At 47.0% G+C, this 25646-nt stretch overlaps 1 protein-coding gene across 2 annotated transcripts in view; it reads right to left on the bottom strand.

Moving 5' to 3' along the window:
- The window catches only part of phf21b (PHD finger protein 21B), a 135454-nt gene that overhangs the window by 29032 nt on the left and 80776 nt on the right, over window positions 1-25646 (bottom strand). For both annotated transcript variants that reach the window (XM_072377812.1, XM_072377813.1), the window contains exon 3: window positions 7981-8238. In XM_072377812.1, the coding sequence (XP_072233913.1) occupies window positions 7981-8238 (258 nt within the window). The remainder of the gene's footprint in view (window positions 1-7980; window positions 8239-25646) is intronic.

Here is a 25646-nt window from a genome sequence, read left to right as displayed (position 1 = left end):
TTCTTATGAAATGGGACGCAACGTAGTTTGTAATAAAGTTGGAGTTTCTATTAAATAACGTCATATTGGCAAAAAATACTTCATTCATAAAATGTAAATAGTAAACCCACTACTTTATGTTTTCTTAGCTGTTTTTTTGTGACTTTTATAGAAATGCTAACATCATTAGCTCAGTTTCCAAATACATTTTGTATTGAAAAAAAAGTGGCAAATCTGGCAACCCGAGCACATCTGGTACCTACACCGGTAAGAACGTCCATCTTACTCAAAGTCGTCGTTCACGTCGTCAAAATCTGATAAATATCCTGCCATGTTGCACAAAACTATCAGCAGCAAACTCTGTGTGAAGTTAGCCGACTGTCACAGAGCACGGAGTGAATAAGCTGTGCTGCAGGGGGGCGTGTGGATGAAGTGGTCCCAGTAGAGTGCCTGTGTAGAAATCCCTCCGTTAGCTCTGCTATAGCTGCAAGTAGCCACATAACAGCAGCTATGAGCTAACAGAGCTATGAGCTAACAGCAGCTATGAGCTAACAGCAGCTATGAGCTAACAGCAGCTATGAGCTAACAGCAGCTATGAGCTAACAGAGCTATGAGCTAACAGAGCTATGAGCTAACAGCAGCTATGAGCTAACAGAGCTATGAGCTAACAGCAGCTATGAGCTAACAGCAGCTATGAGCTAACAGAGCTATAGCACAGGTTCATTCATTCATTCTTCTTAAAGTATTGGTGAAATAAAGACAGATTGTCAGAAAAATTCTCTCAAAATTAGGCTCAGAGTCGCTGGATACGATGAACACAAAACATTTATTTCTTGCAAGAAAGAGACAAGTCCGCACAACCTGTCAGGAAGCTGCTCAGAGTTGTCTCCCTAACAAAATGGCGCTATTGCTATTTATATCGTTTATGTTTGCTGGCCACACAATGTTATGGGAAAAGGCAGATTAATAAGATTAATTTACAATATGTCAACCCCATAAAACAGTAAAACACTTTGTTTCAGAGTAAATTTGACATTTGACCTGTAGCATCTTACAAAAAGCAGTGAGTCTGTCTAAAAGTGAAGTGGGCCCAGTAGAGTGCCTGTGTAGAAATCCCTCCGTTAGCTCTCCTTTAGCTGCAAGTAGCCACATAACAGCAGCTATGAGCTAACAGAGCTATGAGCTAACAGAGCTATGAGCTAACAGAGCTATGAGCTAACAGCAGCTATGAGCTAACAGAGCTATGAGCTAACAGAGCTATAGCACACGTTCATTCATTCATTCTTCTTAAATTATTGGTGAAATAAAGACAGATAATGCCTTATTTAGAGGCTGCATCCTCTAAGCCCCGTTCTCTCCGTTATATGGATCTCCAGTTATCTAAATATCTTCTGAAGGACGCCGACTTTCATCAAACTGTTCTCAGTGAGTAGATGAACGTATTTCATGCAGAAATAAGGTTTAAAACACCGGAGTTCCCCTTTAAGGTTCTTACAGCCTTCTGAGGTACTCCTGAAGCTCTGGTCAGTGATCCAAAGACATCCCAACAGATTAAAGTGGTCCTAAAGCAGCAAAGAGCTTCCTCCAAACAGGAAGTTAAACATCTGGAGGAACCCCTAAACCCCACCAGAACCAGACTCTGACAAAGTCAAACGCTGTTAGATTTAGCAGGTAAATGTTAGCTCTTCAGGGTCTGTGGTTCTAAGCTTTTGGGGAACTTATTTCTGACTTTCTATTTAAATAAATGGTTATTATCGGGTCCTTTTCTTTTTTCACGGCCTGCAGTTTGAAGGTTTTCCTCTAAAAAGAAGGTATTACATCCAGATTAGCTCCCTGATTATGACAGTGTGTCAACGCCGCTGAAGCAGAACTTGAAAAGCAGCTTAAAGCCCGGCTTTGAGGTTCTGTTGTGTGCGAAGCTAAATAAACTGACTGCACTGCAGAGTCACAAACAGCCCGGCTGCCATCGCTCTTCTTCTCTGAAGAGATAGAATAATCACTTCTGCGCCTGCAGCCCTCCTCCTCCTCACGCCGCTGGCTCCTCCCGGACGCCACTCGGAGGGGCCTTAACGAGACTCGGAGGCGGATGGCGGAGGTGACCTTGGCGGCGGTTTAAAGAGGTTGAGGATTGCGTTTGGAAGGCAGCTCGATGGAGAGCCATGAAAGGCACACTTTCAAACACATTTCACCTCCTCTGAGCCTCTTTGTTCCCCGGCTCCGAGCTCAAACTCCAATCACAGCTCAGCGAAGTAACGCTTTAATTATCTCCAACTCTGCTAATGACCAGGAGGACTTGAGTTTTAATGGCATCCAGCAGCCTTAATCTGATTAAAATCTGCTCTTTAAGGGTTCTGCTTGGGTTTTTATACATTTCAAACACATGTAAATCAACTGGAAATACGCTCTTACAACAGCTGAAATCTGCAGAAGAAGAACGCTGCAAACACAAACACCTCTTAGCAGCAGCTGATGATAAACTCAGACCTCTTCCACACCTGCTCCGTTGTTTTAAACAGTTTTCTGCTCTTTGGCGCCCCCTACAGCTGGGGAATGCAACACCATCACCATAAAACCACTCGCAGTGCGAGCCCTGCACACGTGTAGCTGTGACGACTTCCAGGGATTTTCATCAGTGATCCAATGGAAAGATGGCGGTTCTAGCCCAGATGTTTTGGTGCTGCTTCCACTTTAACGGGCTCTTATCACCCGATAAAACCGTGACGCCGTGCGACCCAACACGCCAGAAACGCTGCCCTCTCTGCCGGCTGAGTGAGCTGCACGGCAGGATTTTAGTTTCTGTTGTAGTCAACAGTTACGGAGCGCTTATTTCTGATTTTTATCGCTGATAACGTGCAAAAGTTAGCATGAAACAGAGCATCAGACCCCGGAAACTCCACAGTTTTAGATTTAAGCTAAATCTGTTTGCACTGAACCAACGACTGTTGCTCAGAGCATGAAGTCTGGGCTTAGATGTGTTTAGTATCTGCTAACAAGCCCCACGTGTTGGTGGTGCGTAGCTCAACTCCAGCTGAAGGGTCTCCACAAACGTCTTCCTCTGAATATTTCCCTCAGAAACACCTCCTGGTGTTTGGATTCACCGACAGAAGGCCGACAGCGAAGTGAAAAACAACAAAAAGGCTTTACCCATGAGCACAAAGTGTCGCTTTCATGGCGTCAACTTTAGTTTCCATCAGCAAACCGAGTTACAGCACCCCCTGCTGGTACGGAGTGGAACTGCAGGACAAACACAGTACTTTCCTTAAAGTAAATAAAAGCGAGAGCGACAGGTAACTGCATTTGGTGCCGTTCTCCTCTCCTTTAATGACTTCCGGCTGCAGTTACACCCCCTGCTGGTAAGGGGTGGAACTGCAGGACAAACACATTACTTTCCTTAAAGTAAATAAAAGCGAGAGCGACAGGTAACTGCATTTGGTGCCGTTCTCCTGTCCTTAAATGACTTCTGGCTCCAGTTACACCCCCTGCTGGTACGGGGTGGAACTGCAGGACAAACACATTACTTTCCTTAAAGTAAATTAAAGCGAGAGCGACAGGCAACTGCATTTGGTGCCGTTCTCCTCTCCTTTAATGACTTCCGGCTGCAGTTACACCCCCTGCTGGTAAGGGGTGGAACTGCAGGACAAACACATGACTTTCCTTAAAGTAAATAAAAGCGAGAGCGACAGGCAACTGCATTTGGTGCCGTTCTCCTCTCCTTTAATGACTTCCGGCTGCAGTTACACCCCCTGCTGGTACGGAGTGGAACTGCAGGACAAACACAGTACTTTCCTTATAGTAAATTAAAGCGAGAGCGACAGGTAACTGCATTTGGTGCCGTTCTCCTGTCCTTAAATGACTTCTGGCTGCAGTTACACCCCCTGCTGGTATGGGGTGGAACTGCAGGACAAACACAGTACTTTCCTTAAAGTAAATTGAAGCGAGAAATGGTTGGAAATCCTCGGAGAAGGAATACTTGGTGCTCAAGCTTGTTTCCCGCACGATAACCAACACCAAGTCCTCAACTTCCGTCCAAGTGTTTTAAATCTTTGAACTGGGAGAATTAACAGGCCAACCACAGCGGTCCTATGATCCAGGAACTACTGAGTCCTAAATTAAACCCAGAATATTAAGAAAGTGTCTGAATAGCCAGAATTGATCTCCAAATTATTAGCCAGGTGGTCTGAGGGACCCGACCCCCCCCCAGCATCACCCCTCCTCAGTTCACACAGCAGCCAGGATGGCCTCTGATTGGCTGAGCCTTCTCAGATGGAGGCCAGAAAAAGCCTGGGAGTAGTTTTTATGACAGTTGAGTGCAGAACTGAACGATACGGCCATAAAGAGACGCTCGCCGCCACCACCCGACACCCCCCCAGGAGGAGGAGCAGCGGTTTTATCACGCCGGGGTTTGTGTCGGAGCCCCAGACCAAACAGAAGCAGAGGAGACAGATGTTACAGATGTGTCACTCCCTGTTAAACAACCAATGAGCTGGTGTGGAGTGGTGGGAGGAGCCTGATCAGACCAATCAGAGCAGCCTGGGGTTCTTTTCCCCCCAACAAGTGGAAAAATATGTGATAAAGTTGCACCCTTCATGGAAAACTAACCATCTAAAGAACAGAAACATGGAAAGCTACTCTGTAAATGGTTGAAAACCATCAATTATTGATCGTATCAGCAGTCTTAAGTGACTCGAAGCACAAAAAGTACCTGAAATTCCCAACGGGACAAATAGTTAAAACTGCAGAGGGGGCAACTTTTATATGAATAATAATTCACCAACAGACGTCTGCACAGAAAGCTCCAAAGTTAAAGCAAAGAAACTCCACTTCTGATTGGCTCAGGAAGCTTTTTGGCGTCCTAAATCCAAACGGCAGTGGAGCCAGTTTGGATTGTCCCTTCTGGGCTGCTGTAGTAAGATGGTACTTTCCCCTCGTTTCTAAAGCTGTGTGGACGTTTTCCCGTCTTTGTTCTTCTGAGAGAACTCAAATCTGAATCCACAGGAGGGAAATCGCTGCGTTGGAAGCTGGAAATGGAAAGGTTTTTATCAGAAAGTGAGAAAAAGCAGCTCTGAAGTCATCTCCAGCAGCTTGGTTTCTGCTGCGAGCCTCATCAGCGACAGTCACAACGTGAACTAAGAGAAGAAGAATCATGTCCTTCATCCCCACAAACCTCTGGAACTGGGTTCTGACTGAGACTCTGTTACGAGGCTTCACAACAACAGGCATCCTGCGGGTCCAGGGTGGACAGGAGCCGGAGCCCGAGGGCCCGAGGCTCGGCCCTCCTCCCTCTGTGGGGCCACACAGTGACAGAAACAGTGTGGAGGCTGAGCGTGAAGCTCTGATCCGGCTGTGAGCCGACAGAGAACATGGTGCTGAATACAAAGTGGGGAAGAACCGAGAGGCTGTGGCCTGAATCCTAACAAACAGAGAGGAAAAATACTGCAAACAGAGCTCAAACAGAGCGTTCTATAAAGACTGAGCAGGAAAAAGAGCTCAAACAAAGAGCAAAAAGCTCAGAAAAGAGCTAAAAAAAAAAGAGCTCAACGAAGAGCAAAGAGCTCAGAAAAGAGCTAAAAAAAGAGCTCAGAAAAGAGCTAAAAAAGAGCTCAAAAAGAGCTAAAAAAGAGCTCAAACAAAGAGCAAAGAGCTCAGAAAAGAGCTAAAAAAAAAGAGCTATAAAAAGAGCTCAACGAAGAGCAAAGAGCTCAGGAAAGAGCTAAAAAAAAAGAGCTATAAAAAGAGCTCAACGAAGAGCAAAGAGCTCAGGAAAGAGCTAAAAAAAAAGAGCTATAAAAAGAGCTCAACGAAGAGCAAAGAGCTCAGGAAAGAGCTAAAAAAAGAGCTCAGAAAAGAGTTAAAAAAAGAGCTCAAAAAGAGCTAAAAAAAAAAGAGTTAAAAAAGAGCTCAAACAGAGAGCTCAACAGGAAATCTGCCAGCTGATTCTTCCAGGAAACTTTATTCACTGGAAACAAACCCAGAGACGCTGCTGCAGAAGGTCCTGGACGATCCAGCAGCTTCAGGGTGTGAGAAACTAAGTGAACCCCTGACCCAGCAGCTTCAGGGTGTGAGAAACTAAGTGAACCCCTGACCCAGCAGCTTCAGGGTGTGAGAAACTAACTCTAGCAGCTTCAGGGTGTGAGAAACTAAGTGAACCCCCGATCCAGCAGCTTCAGTGAGTGAGAAACTAAGTGAACCCCTGACCCAGCAGCTTCAGGGTGTGAGAAACTAACTCTAGCAGCTTCAGGGTGTGAGAAACTAAGTGAACCCCTGATCCAGCAGCTTCAGTGAGTGAGAAACTAAGTGAACCCCTGACCCAGCAGCTTCAGGGTGTGAGAAACTAAGTGAACCCCTGACCCAGCAGCTTCAGGGTGTGAGAAACTAAGTGAACCCCTGACCCAGCAGCTTCAGGGTGTGAGAAACTAAGTGAACCCCTGACCCAGCAGCTTCAGGGTGTGAGAAACTAACTCTAGCAGCTTCAGGGTGTGAGAAACTAAGTGAACCCCCGATCCAGCAGCTTCAGTGAGTGAGAAACTAAGTGAACCCCTGACCCAGCAGCTTCAGGGTGTGAGAAACTAACTCTAGCAGCTTCAGGGTGTGAGAAACTAAGTGAACCCCCGATCCAGCAGCTTTGGGGTGTGAGAAACTAAGTGAACCCCTGATCCAGCAGCTTTGGGGTGTGAGAAACTAAGTGAACCCCTGATCCAGCAGCTTCAGTGAGTGAGAAACTAAGTGAACCCCTGACCCAGCAGCTTCAGGGTGTGAGAAACTAAGTGAACCCCCGATCCAGCAGCTTCAGTGAGTGAGAAACTAAGTGAACCCCTGACCCAGCAGCTTCAGGGTGTGAGAAACTAACTCTAGCAGCTTCAGGGTGTGAGAAACTAAGTGAACCCCCGATCCAGCAGCTTCAGTGAGTGAGAAACTAAGTGAACCCCTGATCCAGCAGCTTTGGGGTGTGAGAAACTAAGTGAACCCCTGATCCAGCAGCTTCAGTGAGTGAGAAACTAAGTGAACCCCTGACCCAGCAGCTTCAGGGTGTGAGAAACTAACTCTAGCAGCTTCAGGGTGTGAGAAACTAAGTGAACCCCCGATCCAGCAGCTTTGGGGTGTGAGAAACTAAGTGAACCCCTGATCCAGCAGCTTTGGGGTGTGAGAAACTAAGTGAACCCCTGATCCAGCAGCTTCAGTGAGTGAGAAACTAAGTGAACCCCCGGTCCAGCAGCTTCAGGGTGTGAGAAACTAAGTGAACCCCCGGTCCAGCAGCTTCAGGGTGTGAGAAACTAAGTGAACCCCCGATCCAGCAGCTTCAGTGAGTGAGAAACTAACTCTAGCAGCTTCAGGGTGTGAGAAACTAAGTGAACCCCTGATCCAGCAGCTTCAGGGTGTGAGAAACTAAGTGAACCCCCGATCCAGCAGCTTCAGGGTGTGAGAAACTAAGTGAACCCCTGACCCAGCAGCTTCAGTGAGTGAGAAACTAACTCTAGCAGCTTCAGGGTGTGAGAAACTAAGTGAACCCCCGATCCAGCAGCTTCAGGGTGTGAGAAACTAAGTGAACCCCCGATTCAGCAGCTTCAGTGAGTGAGAAACTAAGTGAATCCCCGATCCAGCAGCTTCAGGGTGTGAGAAACTAAGTGAACCCCCGATCCAGCAGCTTCAGGGTGTGAGAAACTACCTCTAGCAGCTTCAGGGTGTGAGAAACTAAGTGAACCCCTGATCCAGCAGCTTCAGGGTGTGAGAAACTAAGTGAACCCCCAATCCAGCAGCTTCAGGGTGTGAGAAACTAAGTGAACCCCCGATCCAGCAGCTTCAGTGAGTGAGAAACTAAGTGAACCCCCGATCCAACAGCTTCAGTGAGTGAGAAACTAAGTGAACCCCCGATCCAGCAGCTTCAGGGTGTGAGAAACTAAGTGAGTGTTTTGGGGTGTTTAACTCAACAACAGCACACTTCCTCACCCAATCAGACGCCTGTATGTGTTTAGCCCCGCCCCCTGCAGGTGAGGTGAGCGTTACCTGGGAGGGGGGCAGCTCGCCGGCTCTCCTGCTGCCGCTGAACGGGTGGACTCCAGCCGCCGCCGCCCTGCCGCCCGTCTGCAGGTTGACGGGGGACGTCTGCTCCGAGCTGGCCGCCTTCTGGCCGTTAATGTGTGCGGTCACCATGGAAACAGGAGCCTTGGCCGGCACCACGGAGATGGCGATGCCCTGGCTGGGAGGCTTGATGAGTGACAGCGGCTTCGCCGTCCCCACGGGACAACTTCGGACCGCCAGCTTCTGCAGGGGACAAACGGAGACGTTACACTCTGATGTCACTCTGATGTCACACACTCAAACCCCTCCCCCACCCTCACCCTCTGCAGCCAGCACGAGGAAAATGCATCTTCCCAAAGCAGCCCCCTCCCCCTGAAAAGAATATCTCTAAATATTTCATTCTCGCTCCCGCTGCCGCCTTTTCCAGGCCTTCCTGGAGCCTTCCTGGAGCCTTCCTGGAGCCTTCCTGGAGCCTTCCTGGAGCCTTCCTGGAGCCTTGAGTGAGAAACCTTCTCTCTGCTGTAATTACCCGTAACTCTGATGAACAGCAAACATAAAAAAGAAGGAAGTCTCACCCCCAGAAGACTCACATCAGAGCTCTGCCTCATCCAGCCACAGCGCTGGGGAGGTGGGGGGGCGATAATAAGGAAATAACAGCTGAAAACATGGAGCAGGACCAGGGAACGACTCTTCTATCTACCAGACAAACCATCCTGTTCATTCAGGGTCTTCAGCCTCCGAATCAGAGCCATGAAAGGTGTCAAACCTTCAGCTTTTACTGTAAATCATCACTTTGTGGCCCAAACACAGGTTTCACCTCCTGATGAACTCTTAGCCGTAACATCAAACCTCATCGTTAGATCCATGGAAACAACGCTTGAGGACATTTGTCTCTAATATTCACAGCGTGCAACACTCAAATCTCTGGTTTAGTCAAACAATAGTGACAAAAACTCAACGGCTTCTTCTTTAAATATGGTCGCATTAAAGCAAAGTAACAACCCTGATTATTCAGTAACTATTCACTGACTATTCAATGACTATTCAGTGATTATTCAGTAACTATTCAGTGACTATTCAGTGATTATTCACTGACTATTCAGTGATTATTCACTGACTATTCAGTGATTATTCAGTAACTATTCAGTGACTATTCAGTGATTATTCAGTGACTATTCACTGACTATTCAGTGATTATTCAGTAACTATTCAGTGACTATTCAGTGATTATTCAGTGACTATTCAGTGATTATTCATGACTATTCAGTGATTATTCAGTAACTATTCAGTGACTATTCAGTGATTATTCAGTGACTATTCAGTGATTATTCAGTGACTATTCAGTGACTATTCAGTAACTATTCAGTGATTATTCAGTGATTATTCAGTGATTATTCACTGACTATTCAGTGACTATTCAGTGATTATTCAGTAACTATTCAGTGACTATTCAGTGATTATTCACTGACTATTCAGTGATTATTCACTGACTATTCAGTGATTATTCAGTAACTATTCAGTGACTATTCAGTGATTATTCAGTGATTATTCAGTAACTATTCAGTGACTATTCAGTGATTATTCAGTGACTATTCAGTGACTATTCATGACTATTCAGTGATTATTCAGTAACTATTCAGTGACTATTCAGTGATTATTCACTGACTATTCAGTGATTATTCACTGACTATTCAGTGATTATTCAGTAACTATTCAGTGACTATTCACTGACTATTCAGTGATTATTCAGTAACTATTCAGTGACTATTCAGTGATTATTCAGTGACTATTCAGTGATTATTCATGACTATTCAGTGATTATTCAGTAACTATTCAGTGACTATTCAGTGATTATTCAGTGACTATTCAGTGATTATTCAGTGACTATTCAGTGACTATTCAGTGACTATTCAGTGATTATTCAGTGACTATTCAGTGATTATTCAGTGACTATTCAGTGATTATTCATGACTACTCAGTGATTATTCAGTGACTATTCAGTGATTATTCAGTAACTATTCAGTGATTATTCAGTGACTATTCAGTGACTATTCAGTGACTATTCAGTGACTATTCAGTGACTATTCAGTGATTATTCAGTGACTATTCATGACTATTCAGTGATTATTCAGTGACTATTCAGTGATTATTCAGTGACTATTCAGTGACTATTCAGTGACTATTCAGTGATTATTCAGTGACTATTCAGTGACTATTCAGTGATTATTCAGTGACTATTCAGTGACTATTCAGTGACTATTCAGTGATTATTCAGTGACTATTCAGTGACTATTCAGTGATTATTCAATGACTATTCAGTGATTATTCAATGACTATTCAGTGATTATTCAGTGATTATTCAGTGACTATTCAGTGATTATTCAGTGATTATTCAGTCACTATTCAGTGATTATTCAGTGACTATTCAGTGACTATTCAGTGACTATTCAGTGACTATTCAGTGATTATTCAGTGACTATTCAGTGACTATTCAGTGATTATTCAGTGACTATTCAGTGACTATTCAGTGATTATTCAATGACTATTCAGTGATTATTCAGTGATTATTCAGTGACTATTCAGTGATTATTCAGTGATTATTCAGTCACTATTCAGTGATTATTCAGTGACTATTCAGTGATTATTCAGTGACTATTCAGTGACTATTCAGTGATTATTCAGTGACTATTCAGTGATTATTCAATGACTATTCAGTGATTATTCAGTGATTATTCAGTGACTATTCAGTGATTATTCAGTGATTATTCAGTCACTATTCAGTGATTATTCAGTGACTATTCAGTGATTATTCAGTGACTATTCAGTGATTATTCAGTGACTATTCAGTGATTATTCAGTGACTATTCAGTGACTATTCAGTCACTATTCAGTGACTATTCAGTGACTATTCAGTGATTATTCAGTGATTATTCAGTCACTATTCAGTGATTATTGAGTGATTTTTCAGTGATTATTCAGTCATTTTTCAGTGATTATTCAGTAATTTTTCAGTGATTTTTCAGTGATTATTCAGTCATTTTTTCAGTGATTATTCAGTAATTTTTAAGTGATTTTTCAGTGATTATTCAGTAATTTTTAAGCGATTATTCTCTGCTCCTGTGGATCTGTGTCAGGAACAGCTGTGATTGGCTCACGCAGGCAGGTGGGCAGCAGGGAGCGCTTGTTTTTCACCCCTCATGCTTCCACAGACGGGGTCTGTTTGGTATTTAGACAGAACTTTGATGTATTTGTGGAATAATGAGAACAGAAAAAGAGAATCCATGTTTCTGTCCGTTGGCCAGCTGCTGAACAACGATTAATTCATTCATTGTTGAGTCACACCTGAGGAATTTGAAGCTGCCCAAACAGCTATTCCCTCCCCTCTTTGGATACTTTTAGCGTAATATGTTGAATAGGTGATAAAAAGAAAGCGTTAACCAGGTTTATCCAGTTACTGAGGCTTTGGATGAGGAAACTTTATTCAAGCTTTTCACTGGACACAAACACAAAGTTACAGATGTTACAGATGCTTAAAGCAAAATGAACACCGACTGGAGATGATTGAGTTATCAAAGGAGCTGTGAACCCTTCAGATATGTAGTGATCTGAGCACAACCAGAATAAATGATTCTTTCAGTCAATGAAACCCGAACACCTGCAGAACTGAAGCCCTCCTGCATCCACCCCCTTCAGGCTTCTTATTAATTCCCCTTCAGGCTTCCTGAGGCCTCATTGTTTCAGGGAATCAATGTGAACCAGAGGACCCGGGGGCCGCCGCTCGCCATTCAGAGCCGGGGCCCCGCCGATTGTCTGAAAGGTCACTTATTCACAGCGTCTCCAGGCGGCCGAGGACAAAGCCAATGAACACAGAGCGAGACATCAGCAGGTACCGGGCCTCCCAGACCCCTGAGAGCAGCTTTCAGGAGGTTCTGGGACATTTACGGGCCGCGGTGTCAGCTGTGTTCTGACTGGGTTCATCGGAGGATATCTTTGGAGCAGCTTTCAGGAGGTTCTGGGACTTTTACGGGTCGATAATCACCGCTGAAGCTGCACATTTCCAGCTGTGGAGAAACTCTCCCGGTGACTCCTGCAGCATCCCTTTGTGAAACCAAAGTGCTTCGACAAATTTCAACATCTGCTGAGCTACATCTGGGCCGGATGCCAAACCTTCACACCCCCCCCAGCCTCAGCATCACACTCCTGCCTCTGAGGAGGACATGATTGCTCAGTAACAGCCCCCCAGGTGAGGATCACCTGCAGCAGGGTGCTGCTTCCTACACCCTGGAAAGGAATCCTTCAGGCTGTGCTTTTTCCTCAGAGGGGCTTGATCACGGCTGAGCTTCGGTGCGACCCGTTGCTGTGGCGATCCGGCCTGACGACAGCGACACAATCTGAGAGGGAGCCTTAAAGATGCCTGAAGAGGCCTCAACGAGCCACATATCTGCGGTTAAAAGAGGAAGCAGCACCTTTCATCCACACACAGCCGCTGTAATGACCAATGAGCCGACGTTGCACTTTGCTTTTTCCTCCAAGCCGGACCACTTCAAAGCGCCGCAAATCACCACCAGTTAGACTTTCTGAGGCTCACGCAGCAGTTTCCAGGCTACGGTGCTGCCGTTGTGCTGGTGGGCGGTTGCCAAGGCATTAAAAGATGGTTACTAGGGTGATAATCGTCAGGGCATTAGGAGGTGGTCGTTTTAAGATGTTTGGGGAAGCTGCTGCTGAGGTTTCCTTTGTGCTCCGAGGCAGAGAAGATCTGCAGAATCAGGCTTTCAAAGTTTAGTCCCGAGTCACTTCTGCCGCTTTTATTTGGGGAACAACGACCCCGTTTAGCACCTTAAACACGTAAAACCACTTTGCGTGGCGTCTTCTGCAGGATGAAGTCTGCTCAGAGGGCTCATTCACGCTCTTTTTACCAACTTTGGGCTCCAAAGGTCTGATAAACAGTGCCGGTATCCAACAGTGGGGAGCCGTCTACTTCCTGGCCTTTTACCAGCCTGTTGTCTGCGTTTGGGCACAGATTAAACATATCTGTGCACGTCAGATCTCGTGCACAGAAAGCCCACTGCGAACATGCATCCTTCAGTGTGGTTTGATGCTCCAATGATGCCAGAGACATTCAAAGCTTATGATCCTTTCTTAACTTTAGGAGTTTTAACTCCGTTTTGGTGCCTCAAACCTCCGAGTTCACAGAGAAAGAAGCTTCCACAAATCAGCACCTGACAGCTGGTTCTTCTTTGTTGGTTTTACAGACCTGCTGCTGCTCATTCAGCAGGTCTGGGAGCCTTTCAGCGCTCCACTGGCAGGGTTTAATTGAGAACCCGTCCGCTGCTCTCTGACCAGCGTTAAGGTCATCCTGAGCTGTTTACAGCGGCTCGGCCGGATTATCCACACTCATTATGCTCTCTGTTTTGATAGGGTGCCTTTGAGATAACGCGGCTGCTGGAAAACACATTAGTAGCTGTTCAGGTTTCCATCAGTGCAGCTGCCAGACGCTTTCTTTGTTTAGCAGCGAGGCCCTTCAGTCCTGCACGAGATGGATGGCTGCGGTCTGTCCTTTTCACTCCCAGACTCAAAACCTTCAACAACAGAGTCACAAAAAGGGCCCAAACGCTCAGATTTATAGCAGGAAGAGTGGAAAAACATCAGCTGTGAGTGGTGTTTAACAGCAGGTCTGCAGCGTCTGCTCACATCCCACAGTCTCTGTCATCCTGGGAAATAAAAACGGCTTCAGAGCAGCTACTGGACGGAGCTGGGCTTGTTTCAGTCACGTTTAAACACGCTCATCGGAAACTGTTGTTAGGGTTAGCCCTGATTAGCCCTGGTTAGCCCTGGTTAGCCCTGATTAGCCCTGGTTAGAGGACACTTTACGAGATTATTCCAAAGGAAGCAGCCCAACAACAAGGAACAAATCTTTGAGATCAACTGTGAGACTGTGAGTTAGCAGTTAGTTGTAAGTTAGCAGCTAGCTGTAAGTTGGCAGCTAGCTGTAAGTTAGCAGTTAGCTGTGAGTTAGAAGTTAGCTGTAAGTTGGCAGTTAGCTGTGAGTTAGCAGTTAGCTAAAAGTAAGCAGTTAGCTGTAAGTTAGCAGCTAGCTGTAAGTTAGCAGTTAGCTGTGAGTTAGATGTTAGCTGTAAGTTATCAGTTAGCTGTAAGTTAGCAGCTAGCTGTAAGTTGGCAGCTAGCTGTAAGTTAGCAGTTAGCTGGGAGTTAGATGTTAGCTGTAAGTTGGCAGTTAGCTGTGAGTTAGCAGTTAGCTATAAGTAAGCAGTTAGCTGTAAGTTAGCAGCTAGCTGTAAGTTAGCAGCTAGCTGTAAGTTAGCAGTTAGCTGTGAGTTAGATGTTAGCTGTAAGTTAGCAGCTAGCTGTAAGTTGGCAGCTAGCTGTAAGTTAGCAGTTAGCTGTGAGTTAGATATTAGCTTTAAGTTGGCAGTTAGCTGTGAGTTAGCAGTTAGCTATAAGTTAGCAGTTAGCTGTAAGTTAGCAGCTAGCTGTAAGTTAGCAGTTAGATGTGAGTTAGATTTTAGCTGTAAGTTAGCAGTTAGCTGTAAATTAGCAGTTAGCTGTAAGTTAGCAGCAGATGCTAGCAAACAATGCTTTCTCATCAGCAGTAATGGACCAAGCCGGAGATGTGCACAGCGTAACTCGCAGTAATGCATGTGTTCCGTTAATTACTGCGTTTAAACATTTTGGATATATTAACCTCATTAAACAATTGGACCTGGAGACCTACATCTTTACCAGAAACATGCCGATAATGTAACGTTAGCACAGCGAGAGTGAGGAGAGGACCGGTGTTGTGTTGGAAACACACCTTAAACACAGCTGCAGGTTGTCTGAGTCACAGAACGTTAGCTAAGCTGTTAGCGTTAGCTGTTAGCGTTAGCTGCTGCTAAAGGAAGAAATAAATCAGTAAATAAACCATGAGGAGTTATTTCTCAGATGCTTCCATTTCCCTGCTCTGAAGTTCAGGCTCTGAGAGTTGGAACTGATCCTCTTTGTGGCTCAGTTCCTTCAGTCCAGCGTTGAACTGGACCAAGTTGTTAAAACAGTGGGATGAAAAGTGTCTGCTGCACATTCACAGTCTTTAGCTAACTCTGCTGGAACATTAGCCTCAGATAGTTTATCCACTGGGCTCTTATATCCTCTGAGGCTGCTGCTGGATGGAAGATGCATGCTCCTCAGTGCAGCTGACAGCAGAACATTTCCACCAGAAGCTGGCTTCATCCGTCCAGCAGGGTGGATGTGAGTGGGCGGGGCTTAGCAGAGGAGGCGGGGCCAACTTAAGGAGTGACGTACTTTAGAAATGAAAATCAGAACGGCTCGTTAAATGAGGAACTTTTACACAAAGGGAACTAAATAAATCCCAGGGTTGTGTTTTTGGGGAGTTTTACCCTGATTTATGCTCCCAGGAGCAGGAAGAGAGGATTTTACACGATATGTCACATTTGAAACAAAGTTTTTAAGTTGTTCATCAGAAACAGGGACAAAGAGCATCTGTCTGTGATCTCAGATTAGTTCTATTGTAGAAATTCAGAGATAATCCCTAACAGATCAAAGTCTTTAACTAGTTTTTCTTTCAGCAGTCTCAGAAAACAAAGGTTTGAAGTAAACCTTGCATTGTTCCAACCTGAGAGAAATAAACTGAAATAAAAAGCATCAGAACCACTGAACCGTCCTTGGCTGCAGTGTTTCAGTGAATGGACCCTCCCGGCTCCGTCCCTGGCAGCAGGACAGCTTATCAGCCCGGGCACACAGGACAGTCTGGCCCCTCGCCACAGCTCGGCTCCATCTGGGGGCCGAGGTTCAGTTCAACACGGCGTCTGACGGGAGCAGGTGGCTGCGAGCCAGCGGGGAGTCGGTCCAGAGGTGATGCCCCCACCGATGGTCACGTGTCTGCAGCTGCATCATCTAACAGCAGCACTGCTGAGATCATGTCAGGTTTCAGCTCATGAATGTTTGATGGAGGAGGAAGAACAGCCTCGTGTTCGGATGGATTTGAAACTCTTTTACTATGAACCACTTTGGAGTAATTCAACCTCCAAAAACAAAACAGCTGCTCAAAGTCTGCGGCTTTAAACACGTCTAATCCTTAGAAATCTGGTGACAGAGGAGGTCACGAGTCAACATCATCACCGTGTGATCAGGGACGCAACGGCAGCCGAGTCACTGCAACGGCAGCTGAGTCACTGTAACGGCAGCTGAGTCACTGTAACGGCAGGCAGCTGAGTCACTGCAACGGCAGCCGAGTCACTGCAACGGCAGCTGAGTCACTGTAACGGCAGGCAGCCGAGTCACTGCAACGGCAGCCGAGTCACTGCAACGGCAGCTGAGTCACTGTAACGGCAGGCAGCTGAGTCACTGCAACGGCAGCCGAGTCACTGCAACGGCAGCCGAGTCACTGCAATGGCAGCCGAGTCACTGCAACGGCAGCTGAGTCACTGCAACGGCAGGCAGCCGAGTCACTGCAACGGCAGGCAGCCGAGTCACTGCAACGGCAGCCAGCCGAGTCACTGCAACGGCAGCTGAGTCACTGCAACGGCAGCTGAGTCACTGCAACGGCAGCCGAGTCAATGCAATGGCAGCCGAGTCACTGCAACGGCAGCTGAGTCACTGCAACGGCAGCCGAGTCACTGCAACGGCAGCCGCGTCACTGCAACGGCAGCCGAGTCACTGCAACGGCAGCTGAGTCACTGCAACGGCAGCCGCGTCACTGCAACGGCAGCCGAGTCACTGCAATGGCAGCCGAGTCACTGCAACGGCAGCCGAGTCACTGCAATGGCAGCTGAGTCACTGTAACGGCAGGCAGCCGAGTCACTGCAACGGCAGCCGAGTCACTGCAATGGCAGCCGAGTCACTGCAACGGCAGCCGAGTCACTGCAACGGCAGCTGAGTCACTGTAACGGCAGGCAGCTGAGTCACTGCAACGGCAGCCGAGTCACTGCAACGGCAGCCGCGTCACTGCAATGGCAGCCGAGTCACTGCAACGGCAGCCGAGTCACTGCAACGGCAGCTGAGTCACTGTAACGGCAGGCAGCTGAGTCACTGCAACGGCAGCCGAGTCACTGCAACGGCAGCCGCGTCACTGCAACGGCAGCCGAGTCACTGCAACGGCAGCCGAGTCACTGCAACGGCAGCCGAGTCACTGCAACGGCAGCCGCGTCACTGCAACGGCAGCCGAGTCACTGCAACGGCAGCCGAGTCACTGCAACGGCAGGCAGCCGAGTCACTGCAATGGCAGCTGAGTCACTGTAACGGCAGGCGAGTCACTGCAATGGCAGCCGAGTCACTGCAACGGCAGCCGAGTCACTGCAATGGCAGCCGAGTCACTGCAACGGCAGCCGAGTCACTGCAACGGCAGCCGAGTCACTGCAACGACAGCCGAGTCACTGCAACGGCAGCTGAGTCACTGCAACGGCAGGCAGCTGAGTCACTGCAATGGCAGCTGAGTCACTGTAACGGCAGGCGAGTCACTGCAATGGCAGCCGAGTCACTGCAACGGCAGCCGAGTCACTGCAATGGCAGCCGAGTCACTGCAACGGCAGCCGAGTCACTGCAACGGCAGCCGAGTCACTGCAACGACAGCCGAGTCACTGCAACGGCAGCTGAGTCACTGCAACGGCAGGCAGCTGAGTCACTGCAACGGCAGCCGAGTCACTGCAACGACATCAGAGAGTAAAGCAGCGCCTGAGCCTTATGTCTGAAGTCGTGTCGTGTTTAGAGCGTCGGACACACGGATGTTTTTCTACCGGCTCCGGTTCATCCAGCAGAGCCTTCTTCATCTTATTTCCTGTTTAACAGCTTTAAAGCACAGATGATTAAAATCTGCCTCAAACAGAATCAGTTCTCCAGTGTTTCAGCCTCCATATTAAGCAGCGCCTGCCAGCAGATACGAGTTAAACTGTTCATCGTGCAGCGCGGCGGCGACACGAGAAGGCGCCCAGCGCCCCGTCATGTGGTCAGTCTGCGCCGTCACGCCGACTGCAGACAACAAATCCATTTAAATGCAAATCAAACATGCTCCCAGAGTCATTTTCCTCACTGGAATGTGACTGCAGTGAAGCCACAGCAGGAAACCATCAGCGTATTGATTAGCTGATCGAGTCCTCGCAGAAACCTTTCGTGTATTAATATTTTACAGAGGAGCCAGATGTGTTCTGAGTCAGTTCAGTAATAAACGCTGATAACTTTCTCTTGTCTGATGGCGGGTTAAACCACCTTAAACGAGTTGTTCTGAAGAGCGAATGCTTGATTTTTGTCTCTTTTGAAAGGAAAACACACTGAGCAGCAGATGTCAGACCATCAGCCGCAGCCTGAAGTCTCACCAAGTCCAGATCTGACAGCAGCGGAATAAAAAGTGAGTGTTTTCCAGCTTTTTCCAGTGAAACCATCTGAGGACAGAGCGAGAAGTTGCAGAAAAAGACTCTAAAACTCCTTTAATTAGAGAAACAGTGGCTCTTTAACTGATCAATGACTCTGATTTTAACCGCTGGTTCTTTCAGGTCTTTCTCCTCTTTGGGAGAATAACAGGAAACCATCTTAATCACGACAGTTTCCAGCCCTCGGACGCAGATTTCTGTGTTCCCGAGGAGCTGCCATCTTCTTCTCCATCAGCTGAAATGTAATCGAAGCTGTTGTGACGCTGCCTGCTGTTCTCCTCTCAATAAAAAAGAAATGATGAAATGTGGCGCTGGATACTGCAGGGCAGCCCCCCTCCCGCCGTTATTAGCCGTTAAGCAGCATGGCGGCTCGGCTCGAGCCTCCTCACACTCGTTCACAGCCATTTCTGTCTTCATTTCACGTTGCTTAAGAGACTGGACCGCAGCAGGAGAGCTGCTACACCGCCGAAAACAACCAGAGAAGAAGAAGCTCATTTGGAAATCCTCTCAGAGTCTGGCTCTGTTCATATGAAGCCCTGAAAACAAAAAGAAAGCTCCTCTTTGTGCTCCTCTGAAGCACTTCTTACTGTAAAAGTGTTTCTGAGCCGGTAACTCGATTAATCGACTGGCAGAAAACGCTCTGACCTAAATAATCGTTTGCTGCAGCTGTTTCACACATCAGCTCAAAGCTCAGGTGTGTGAAACGGAGACAGATTAAATGTGGTTCTGATGCTTCTGGATCCTTTCCCTGACCTGTCCTCCAGATGTCCTGCAGATGATGTCCTCCAGATGTCCTGCAGATGTTGTCCTGCAGATGATGTCCTCCAGATGTCCTGCAGATGTTATCCTGCAGATGTTATCCTCCAGATGTTGTCCTGCAGATGTTATCCTGCACATGTTGTCCTGCAGATGTCCTCCAGATGTTGTCCTGCAGATGTTATCCTGCAGATGTTGTCCTGCAGATGTTATCCTTCAGATGTTGTCCTGCAGATGTTATCCTGCACATGTTGTCCTGCAGATGTCCTCCAGATGTTGTCCTGCAGATGTTATCCTGCACATGTTATCCTTCAGATGTTGTCCTGCAGATGTTATCCTGCACATGTTGTCCTGCAGATGTCCTGCAGATGTTGTCCTGCAGATGTCCTCCAGATGTTGTCCTGCAGATGTTGTCCTGCAGATGTTATCCTTCAGATGTTGTCCTGCAGATGTTATCCTGCACATGTTGTCCTGCAGATGTCCTCCAGATGTTGTCCTGCAGATGTTATCCTGCACATGTTGTCCTGCAGATGTCCTCCAGATGTTGTCCCGCAGATGTTATCCTGTAGATGTTATCCTGCAGATGTCCTCCAGATGTTATCCTGCAGATGTTATCCTGCAGATGTCCTCCAGATGTTGTCCTGCAGATGTTATCCTGCAGATGTCCTCCAGATGTTATCCTGCAGATGTTATCCTGCAGATGTCCTCCAGATGTTGTCCTGCAGACGTTATCCTGCAGACGTTATCCTGCAGATGTTATCCTTCAGATGTCCTGCAGATGTTGTCCTGCAGACGTTATCCTGCAGATGTTATCCTTCAGATGTTATCCTGCAGATGTTATCCTGCAGATGTCCTCCAGATGTTGTCCTGCAGACGTTATCCTGCAGATGTTATCCTTCAGATGTCCTGCAGATGTTGTCCTGCAGATGTTATCCTTCAGATGTCCTGCAGATGTTATCCTGCAGATGTTATCCTGCAGATGTTATCCTGCAGATGTCCTCCAGATGTTGTCCTGCAGACGTTATCCTGCAGATGTTATCCTTCAGATGTCCTCCAGATGTTGTCCTGCAGACGTTATCCTGCAGATGTTATCCTTCAGATGTTATCCTGCAGATGTTATCCTTCAGATGTTATCCTGCAGATGTCCTGCAGATGTTATCCTTCAGATGTTATCCTGCAGATGTCCTGCAGATGTTATCCTTCAGATGTTATCCTGCAGATGTTATCCTTCAGATGTTATCCTGCAGATGTCCTGCAGACGTTATCCTGCAGATGTTATCCTGCAGATGTCCTGCAGATGTTATCCTTCAGATGTTATCCTGCAGATGTTATCCTTCAGATGTTATCCTGCAGATGTTATCCTTCAGATGTTATCCTGCAGATGTCCTGCAGATGTTATCCTTCAGATGTTATCCTGCAGATGTTGTCCTTCAGATGTTATCCTTCAGATGTTATCCTTCAGATGTTATCCTTCAGATGTTATCCTTCAGATGTTATCCTTCAGATGTTATCCTTCAGATGTTATCCTTCAGATGTTATCCTGCAGATGTCCTGCAGATGTTATCCTTCAGATGTTATCCTGCAGATGTCCTGCAGATGTTGTCCTGCAGATGCAGCAGTGATTATTTTCAGCACTTCTCACGGTCCTGTTGGGTTAGTTTCTCCTCAGCGGTACCGAAGCAGGTGGGAGTTAAAGGAAGAACTCACACGAGGATTCGTTCATTTTGTTTTTATGTGATGCATAAAAAACGACGAATAAAGGATCTATGCCTCCATCTTTTGGCCTGTTTCTCACCTTCTTCTTCTATAAAGTATAAATCAGGTTAACGGGGTCAGACTAAGCTGCAGTTATCGGTTTCATTAGAATCAAGGCTTTTTAAAAGGACATCAGTGATAATATCTGAGTGTTGTGTCTTTATTTTGGCTCAGTGGGTTTGTCATGAAAACACAACTCCAGCCTATTTCACTGCTTCTTGAGTCCACCTTTTAGCTTCAGTAACTATGGCTGAACGTGTCATTTCCTCCCACTCTGAGGGGCTGTTTCAGAGCAGGTTGGGGTATAGAGTGGGTGGGTTTCAGGGCCGCATTCCAGGGTCGGAGGCCCCACCACTGCAACACAAAGAGGTTTCAGCATTAGCCCCGAGCTACAGGCTCAAGTTGGCTCAGAAGAGCTCAAGCTGAAGTGCTTATAGAAATTTAGCTTATTCTGCCACAAAATGCTGGATTTTATGGACTTAACAGAAAGCCTAAACTAGGTAGAGTGTGCAGAATCTGCCACGAACACAACCAGCCCAACAAATCTGTCACAGATACACAAAGTGTGGTCAGCTGAACCAGTCTGTGGCGGCGGTTTGAGCTCCATCACTAAACAGCTGCACCTGTGGTCCAGGTAACAAACGTGGGATTCTTGGGCTGCAACAGGCAACACTAACCTCTGTTCACACCTCTAATGTGAGTCATTTCCACCTCTCATCCAGCTGAAATGATTCCTGCTGCAGAGAACGGGATCTTCCCCATTTACATCCCTTCCACTGCTCCTCGCTGTCCTTTTTTAAATCAAAACCGAGCCGTGGTGTGAAAACGGCCGACGTCTGTCTCTGGAAGTCAGAGGATCATTAACGGTCGGGTCAAACAAAGTCACGCTGTGAGTTAGCTTTTAGCAGCTGGTGTTCGTAGCAGATCCACAGATGAAGAGACCCCCCCCCTTCAGCTCTGAGGCCAAACTGAACCACAGACAGCTGAACCTGATGAAAACATTTATCCACAAAGCTCACACCTTCAGCTGCAGCCGAGATTATTGACCGGCCTCTGCAGCCACAGAAAGGTCAAAGTCTATATTAAATGAAGAGCTGAGGAGAAATTACAGAGCTGCTGCTGCTGCTTCCACCAATCATCTCCGCTCAGCTCTAATCACAGATAATAAGAGGATGAGAAATGACAGAAAGAGCAGCGGTGGACGTTATTGGAGCTGATTAAATGGCCGGTTAATGTCTGAATGAGAAGCTCAGCTGCAGCTCAGCCACGTTCATGTGGTTGTAGTGAGAAAATATGATGGAAAGCAGCGGGAAACCAGGACTAAAGGATCACAGGAGGGAAACCAGGACTAAAGAATCACAGGAGGGAAACCAGGACTAAAGAATCACAGGAGGGAAACCAGGACTAAAGTATCACAGGAGGGAAACCAGGACTAACCAGGACTAAAGTATCACAGGAGGGAAACCAGGACTAAAGTATCACAGGAGGGAAACCAGGACTAACCAGGACTAAAGGATCACAGGAGGGAAACCAGGACTAAAGAATCACAGGAGGGAAACCAGGACTAACCAGGACTAAAGTATCACAGGAGGGAAACCAGGACTAAAGGATCACAGGAGGGAAACCAGGACTAAAGGATCACAGGAGGGAAACCAGGACTAAAGTATCAAAGGAGGGAAACCAGGACTAAAGTATCAAAGGAGGGAAACCAGGACTAAAGGATCACAGGAGGGAAACCAGGACTAAAGGATCACAGGAGGGAAACCAGGACTAAAGTATCAAAGGAGGGAAACCAGGACTAAAGTATCAAAGGAGGGAAACCAGGACTAAAGGATCACAGGAGGGAAACCAGGACTAAAGGATCACAGGAGGGAAACCAGGACTAAAGGATCACAGGAGGGAAACCAGGACTAAAGGATCAAAGGAGGGAAACCAGGACTAACCAGGACTAAAGTATCACAGGAGGGAAACCAGGACTAAAGTATCACAGGAGGGAAACCAGGACTAAAGGATCACAGGAGGGAAACCAGGACTAAAGGATCACAGGAGGGAAACCAGGACTAAAGGATCACAGGAGGGAAACCAGGACTAAAGGATCACAGGAGGGAAACCAGGACTAAAGGATCACAGGAGGGAAACCAGGACTAAAGGATCACAGGAGGGAAACCAGGACTAAAGGATCACAGGAGGGAAACCAGGACTAAAGGATCACAGGAGGGAAACCAGGACTAAAGGATCACAGGAGGGAAACCAGGACTAAAGGATCACAGGAGGGAAACCAGGACTAAAGGATCACAGGAGGGAAACCAGGACTAAAGTATCACAGGAGGGAAACCAGGACTAAAGTATCACAGGAGGGAAACCAGGACTAACCAGGACTAAAGTATCACAGGAGGGAAACCAGGACTAAAGTATCACAGGAGGGAAACCAGGACTAAAGAATCACAGGAGGGAAACCAGGACTAAAGGATCACAGAGGGAAACCAGGACTAAAGTATCACAGGAGGGAAACCAGGACTAAAGTATCACAGGAGGGAAACCAGGACTAACCAGGACTAAAGTATCACAGGAGGGAAACCAGGACTAAAGTATCACAGGAGGGAAACCAGGACTAAAGTATCACAGGAGGGAAACCAGGACTAAAGAATCACAGGAGGGAAACCAGGACTAAAGGATCACAGAGGGAAACCAGGACTAAAGGATCACAGGAGGGAAATCAGGACTAAAGGATCACAGGAGGGAAACCAGGACTAAAGGATCAAAGGAGGGAAACCAGGACTAACCAAGACTAAAGTATCACAGGAGGGAAACCAGGACTAAAGGATCAAAGGAGGGAAACCAGGACTAAAGGATCACAGGAGGGAAACCAGGACTAAAGGATCACAGGAGGGAAACCAGGACTAAAGTATCACAGGAGGGAAACCAGGACTAAAGGATCAAAGGAGGGAAACCAGGACTAAAGGATCAAAGGAGGGAAACCAGGACTAAAGGATCACAGGAGGGAAACCAGGACTAAAGGATCACAGGAGGGAAACCAGGACTAAAGGATCACAGGAGGGAAACCAGGACTAAAGGATCACAGGAGGGAAACCAGGACTAAAGGATCACAGGAGGGAAACCAGGACTAAAGGATCACAGGAGGGAAACCAGGACTAAAGGATCACAGGAGGGAAACCAGGACTAAAGGATCACAGGAGGGAAACCAGGACTAAAGGATCACAGGAGGGAAACCAGGACTAAAGTATCACAGGAGGGAAACCAGGACTAAAGTATCACAGGAGGGAAACCAGGACTAAAGGATCACAGGAGGGAAACCAGGACTAAAGTATCATACAGGGAAACCAGGACTAAAGGATCACAGGAGGGAAACCAGGACTAAAGTATCCCAGAGGGAAACCAGGACTAAAGGATCACAGGAGGGAAACCAGGACTAAAGGATCACAGGAGGGAAACCAGGACTAAAGGATCACAGGAGGGAAACCAGGACTAAAGGATCACAGGAGGGAAACCAGGACTAAAGAATCACAGAGGGAAACCAGGACTAAAGGATCAAAGGAGGGAAACCAGGACTAAAGTATCACAGGAGGGAAACCAGGACTAAAGGATCACAGGAGGGAAACCAGGACTAAAGTATCACAGGAGGGAAACCAGGACTAAAGTATAACAGGAGGGAAACCAGGACTAAAGTATCACAGGAGGGAAACCAGGACTAAAGAATCACAGGAGGGAAACCAGGACAAAAGGATCACAGGAGGGAAACCAGGACTAAAGGATCACAGGAGGGAAACCAGGACTAAAGTATCATACAGGGAAACCAGGACTAAAGGATCACAGGAGGGAAACCAGGACTAAAGTATCATACAGGGAAACCAGGACTAAAGGATCACAGGAGGGAAACCAGGACTAATGTATAACAGGAGGGAAACCAGGACTAAAGTATCAAAGGAGGGAAACCAGGACTAAAGTATCACAGGAGGGAAACCAGGACTAAAGTATCACAGGAGGGAAACCAGGACTAAAGTATCACAGGAGGGAAACCAGGACTAAAGTATCACAGGAGGGAAACCAGGACTAAAGGATCACAGGAGGGAAACCAGGACTAAAGTATCACAGGAGGGAAACCAGGACTAAAGTATCAAAGGAGGGAAACCAGGACTAAAGTATCACAGGAGGGAAACCAGGACTAAAGTATCACAGGAGGGAAACCAGGACTAAAGGATCACAGGAGGGAAACCAGGACTAAAGTATCACAGGAGGGAAACCAGGACTAAAGTATCCCAGAGGGAAACCAGGACTAAAGGATCACAGGAGGGAAACCAGGACTAAAGGATCACAGGAGGGAAACCAGGACTAAAGTATCACAGGAGGGAAACCAGGACTAAAGGATCACAGGAGGGAAACCAGGACTAAAGTATAACAAGAGGGAAACCAGGACTAAAGTATCACAGGAGGGAAACCAGGACTAAAGTATCACAGGAGGGAAACCAGGACTAAAGTATCACAGGAGGGAAACCAGGACTAAAGTATCACAGAGGGAAACCAGGACTAAAGGATCACAGGAGGGAAACCAGGACTAAAGTATAACAGGAGGGAAACCAGGACTAAAGTATCAAAGGAGGGAAACCAGGACTAAAGTATCACAGGAGGGAAACCAGGACTAAAGTATCACAGGAGGGAAACCAGGACTAAAGTATCACAGGAGGGAAACCAGGACTAAAGTATCACAGGAGGGAAACCAGGACTAAAGGATCACAGGAGGGA

The sequence above is a fragment of the Leuresthes tenuis genome, unplaced genomic scaffold (assembly GCF_036924035.1).
Source record: "Leuresthes tenuis unplaced genomic scaffold, fLeuTen1.0.hap1 SCAF_23, whole genome shotgun sequence".
In the NCBI taxonomy this organism is placed as follows: domain Eukaryota; kingdom Metazoa; phylum Chordata; class Actinopteri; order Atheriniformes; family Atherinopsidae; genus Leuresthes; species Leuresthes tenuis.
The sequence above is the reverse complement of the archived record's forward strand: the minus strand, read 5'-3'. Positions and strand labels throughout refer to the sequence as shown.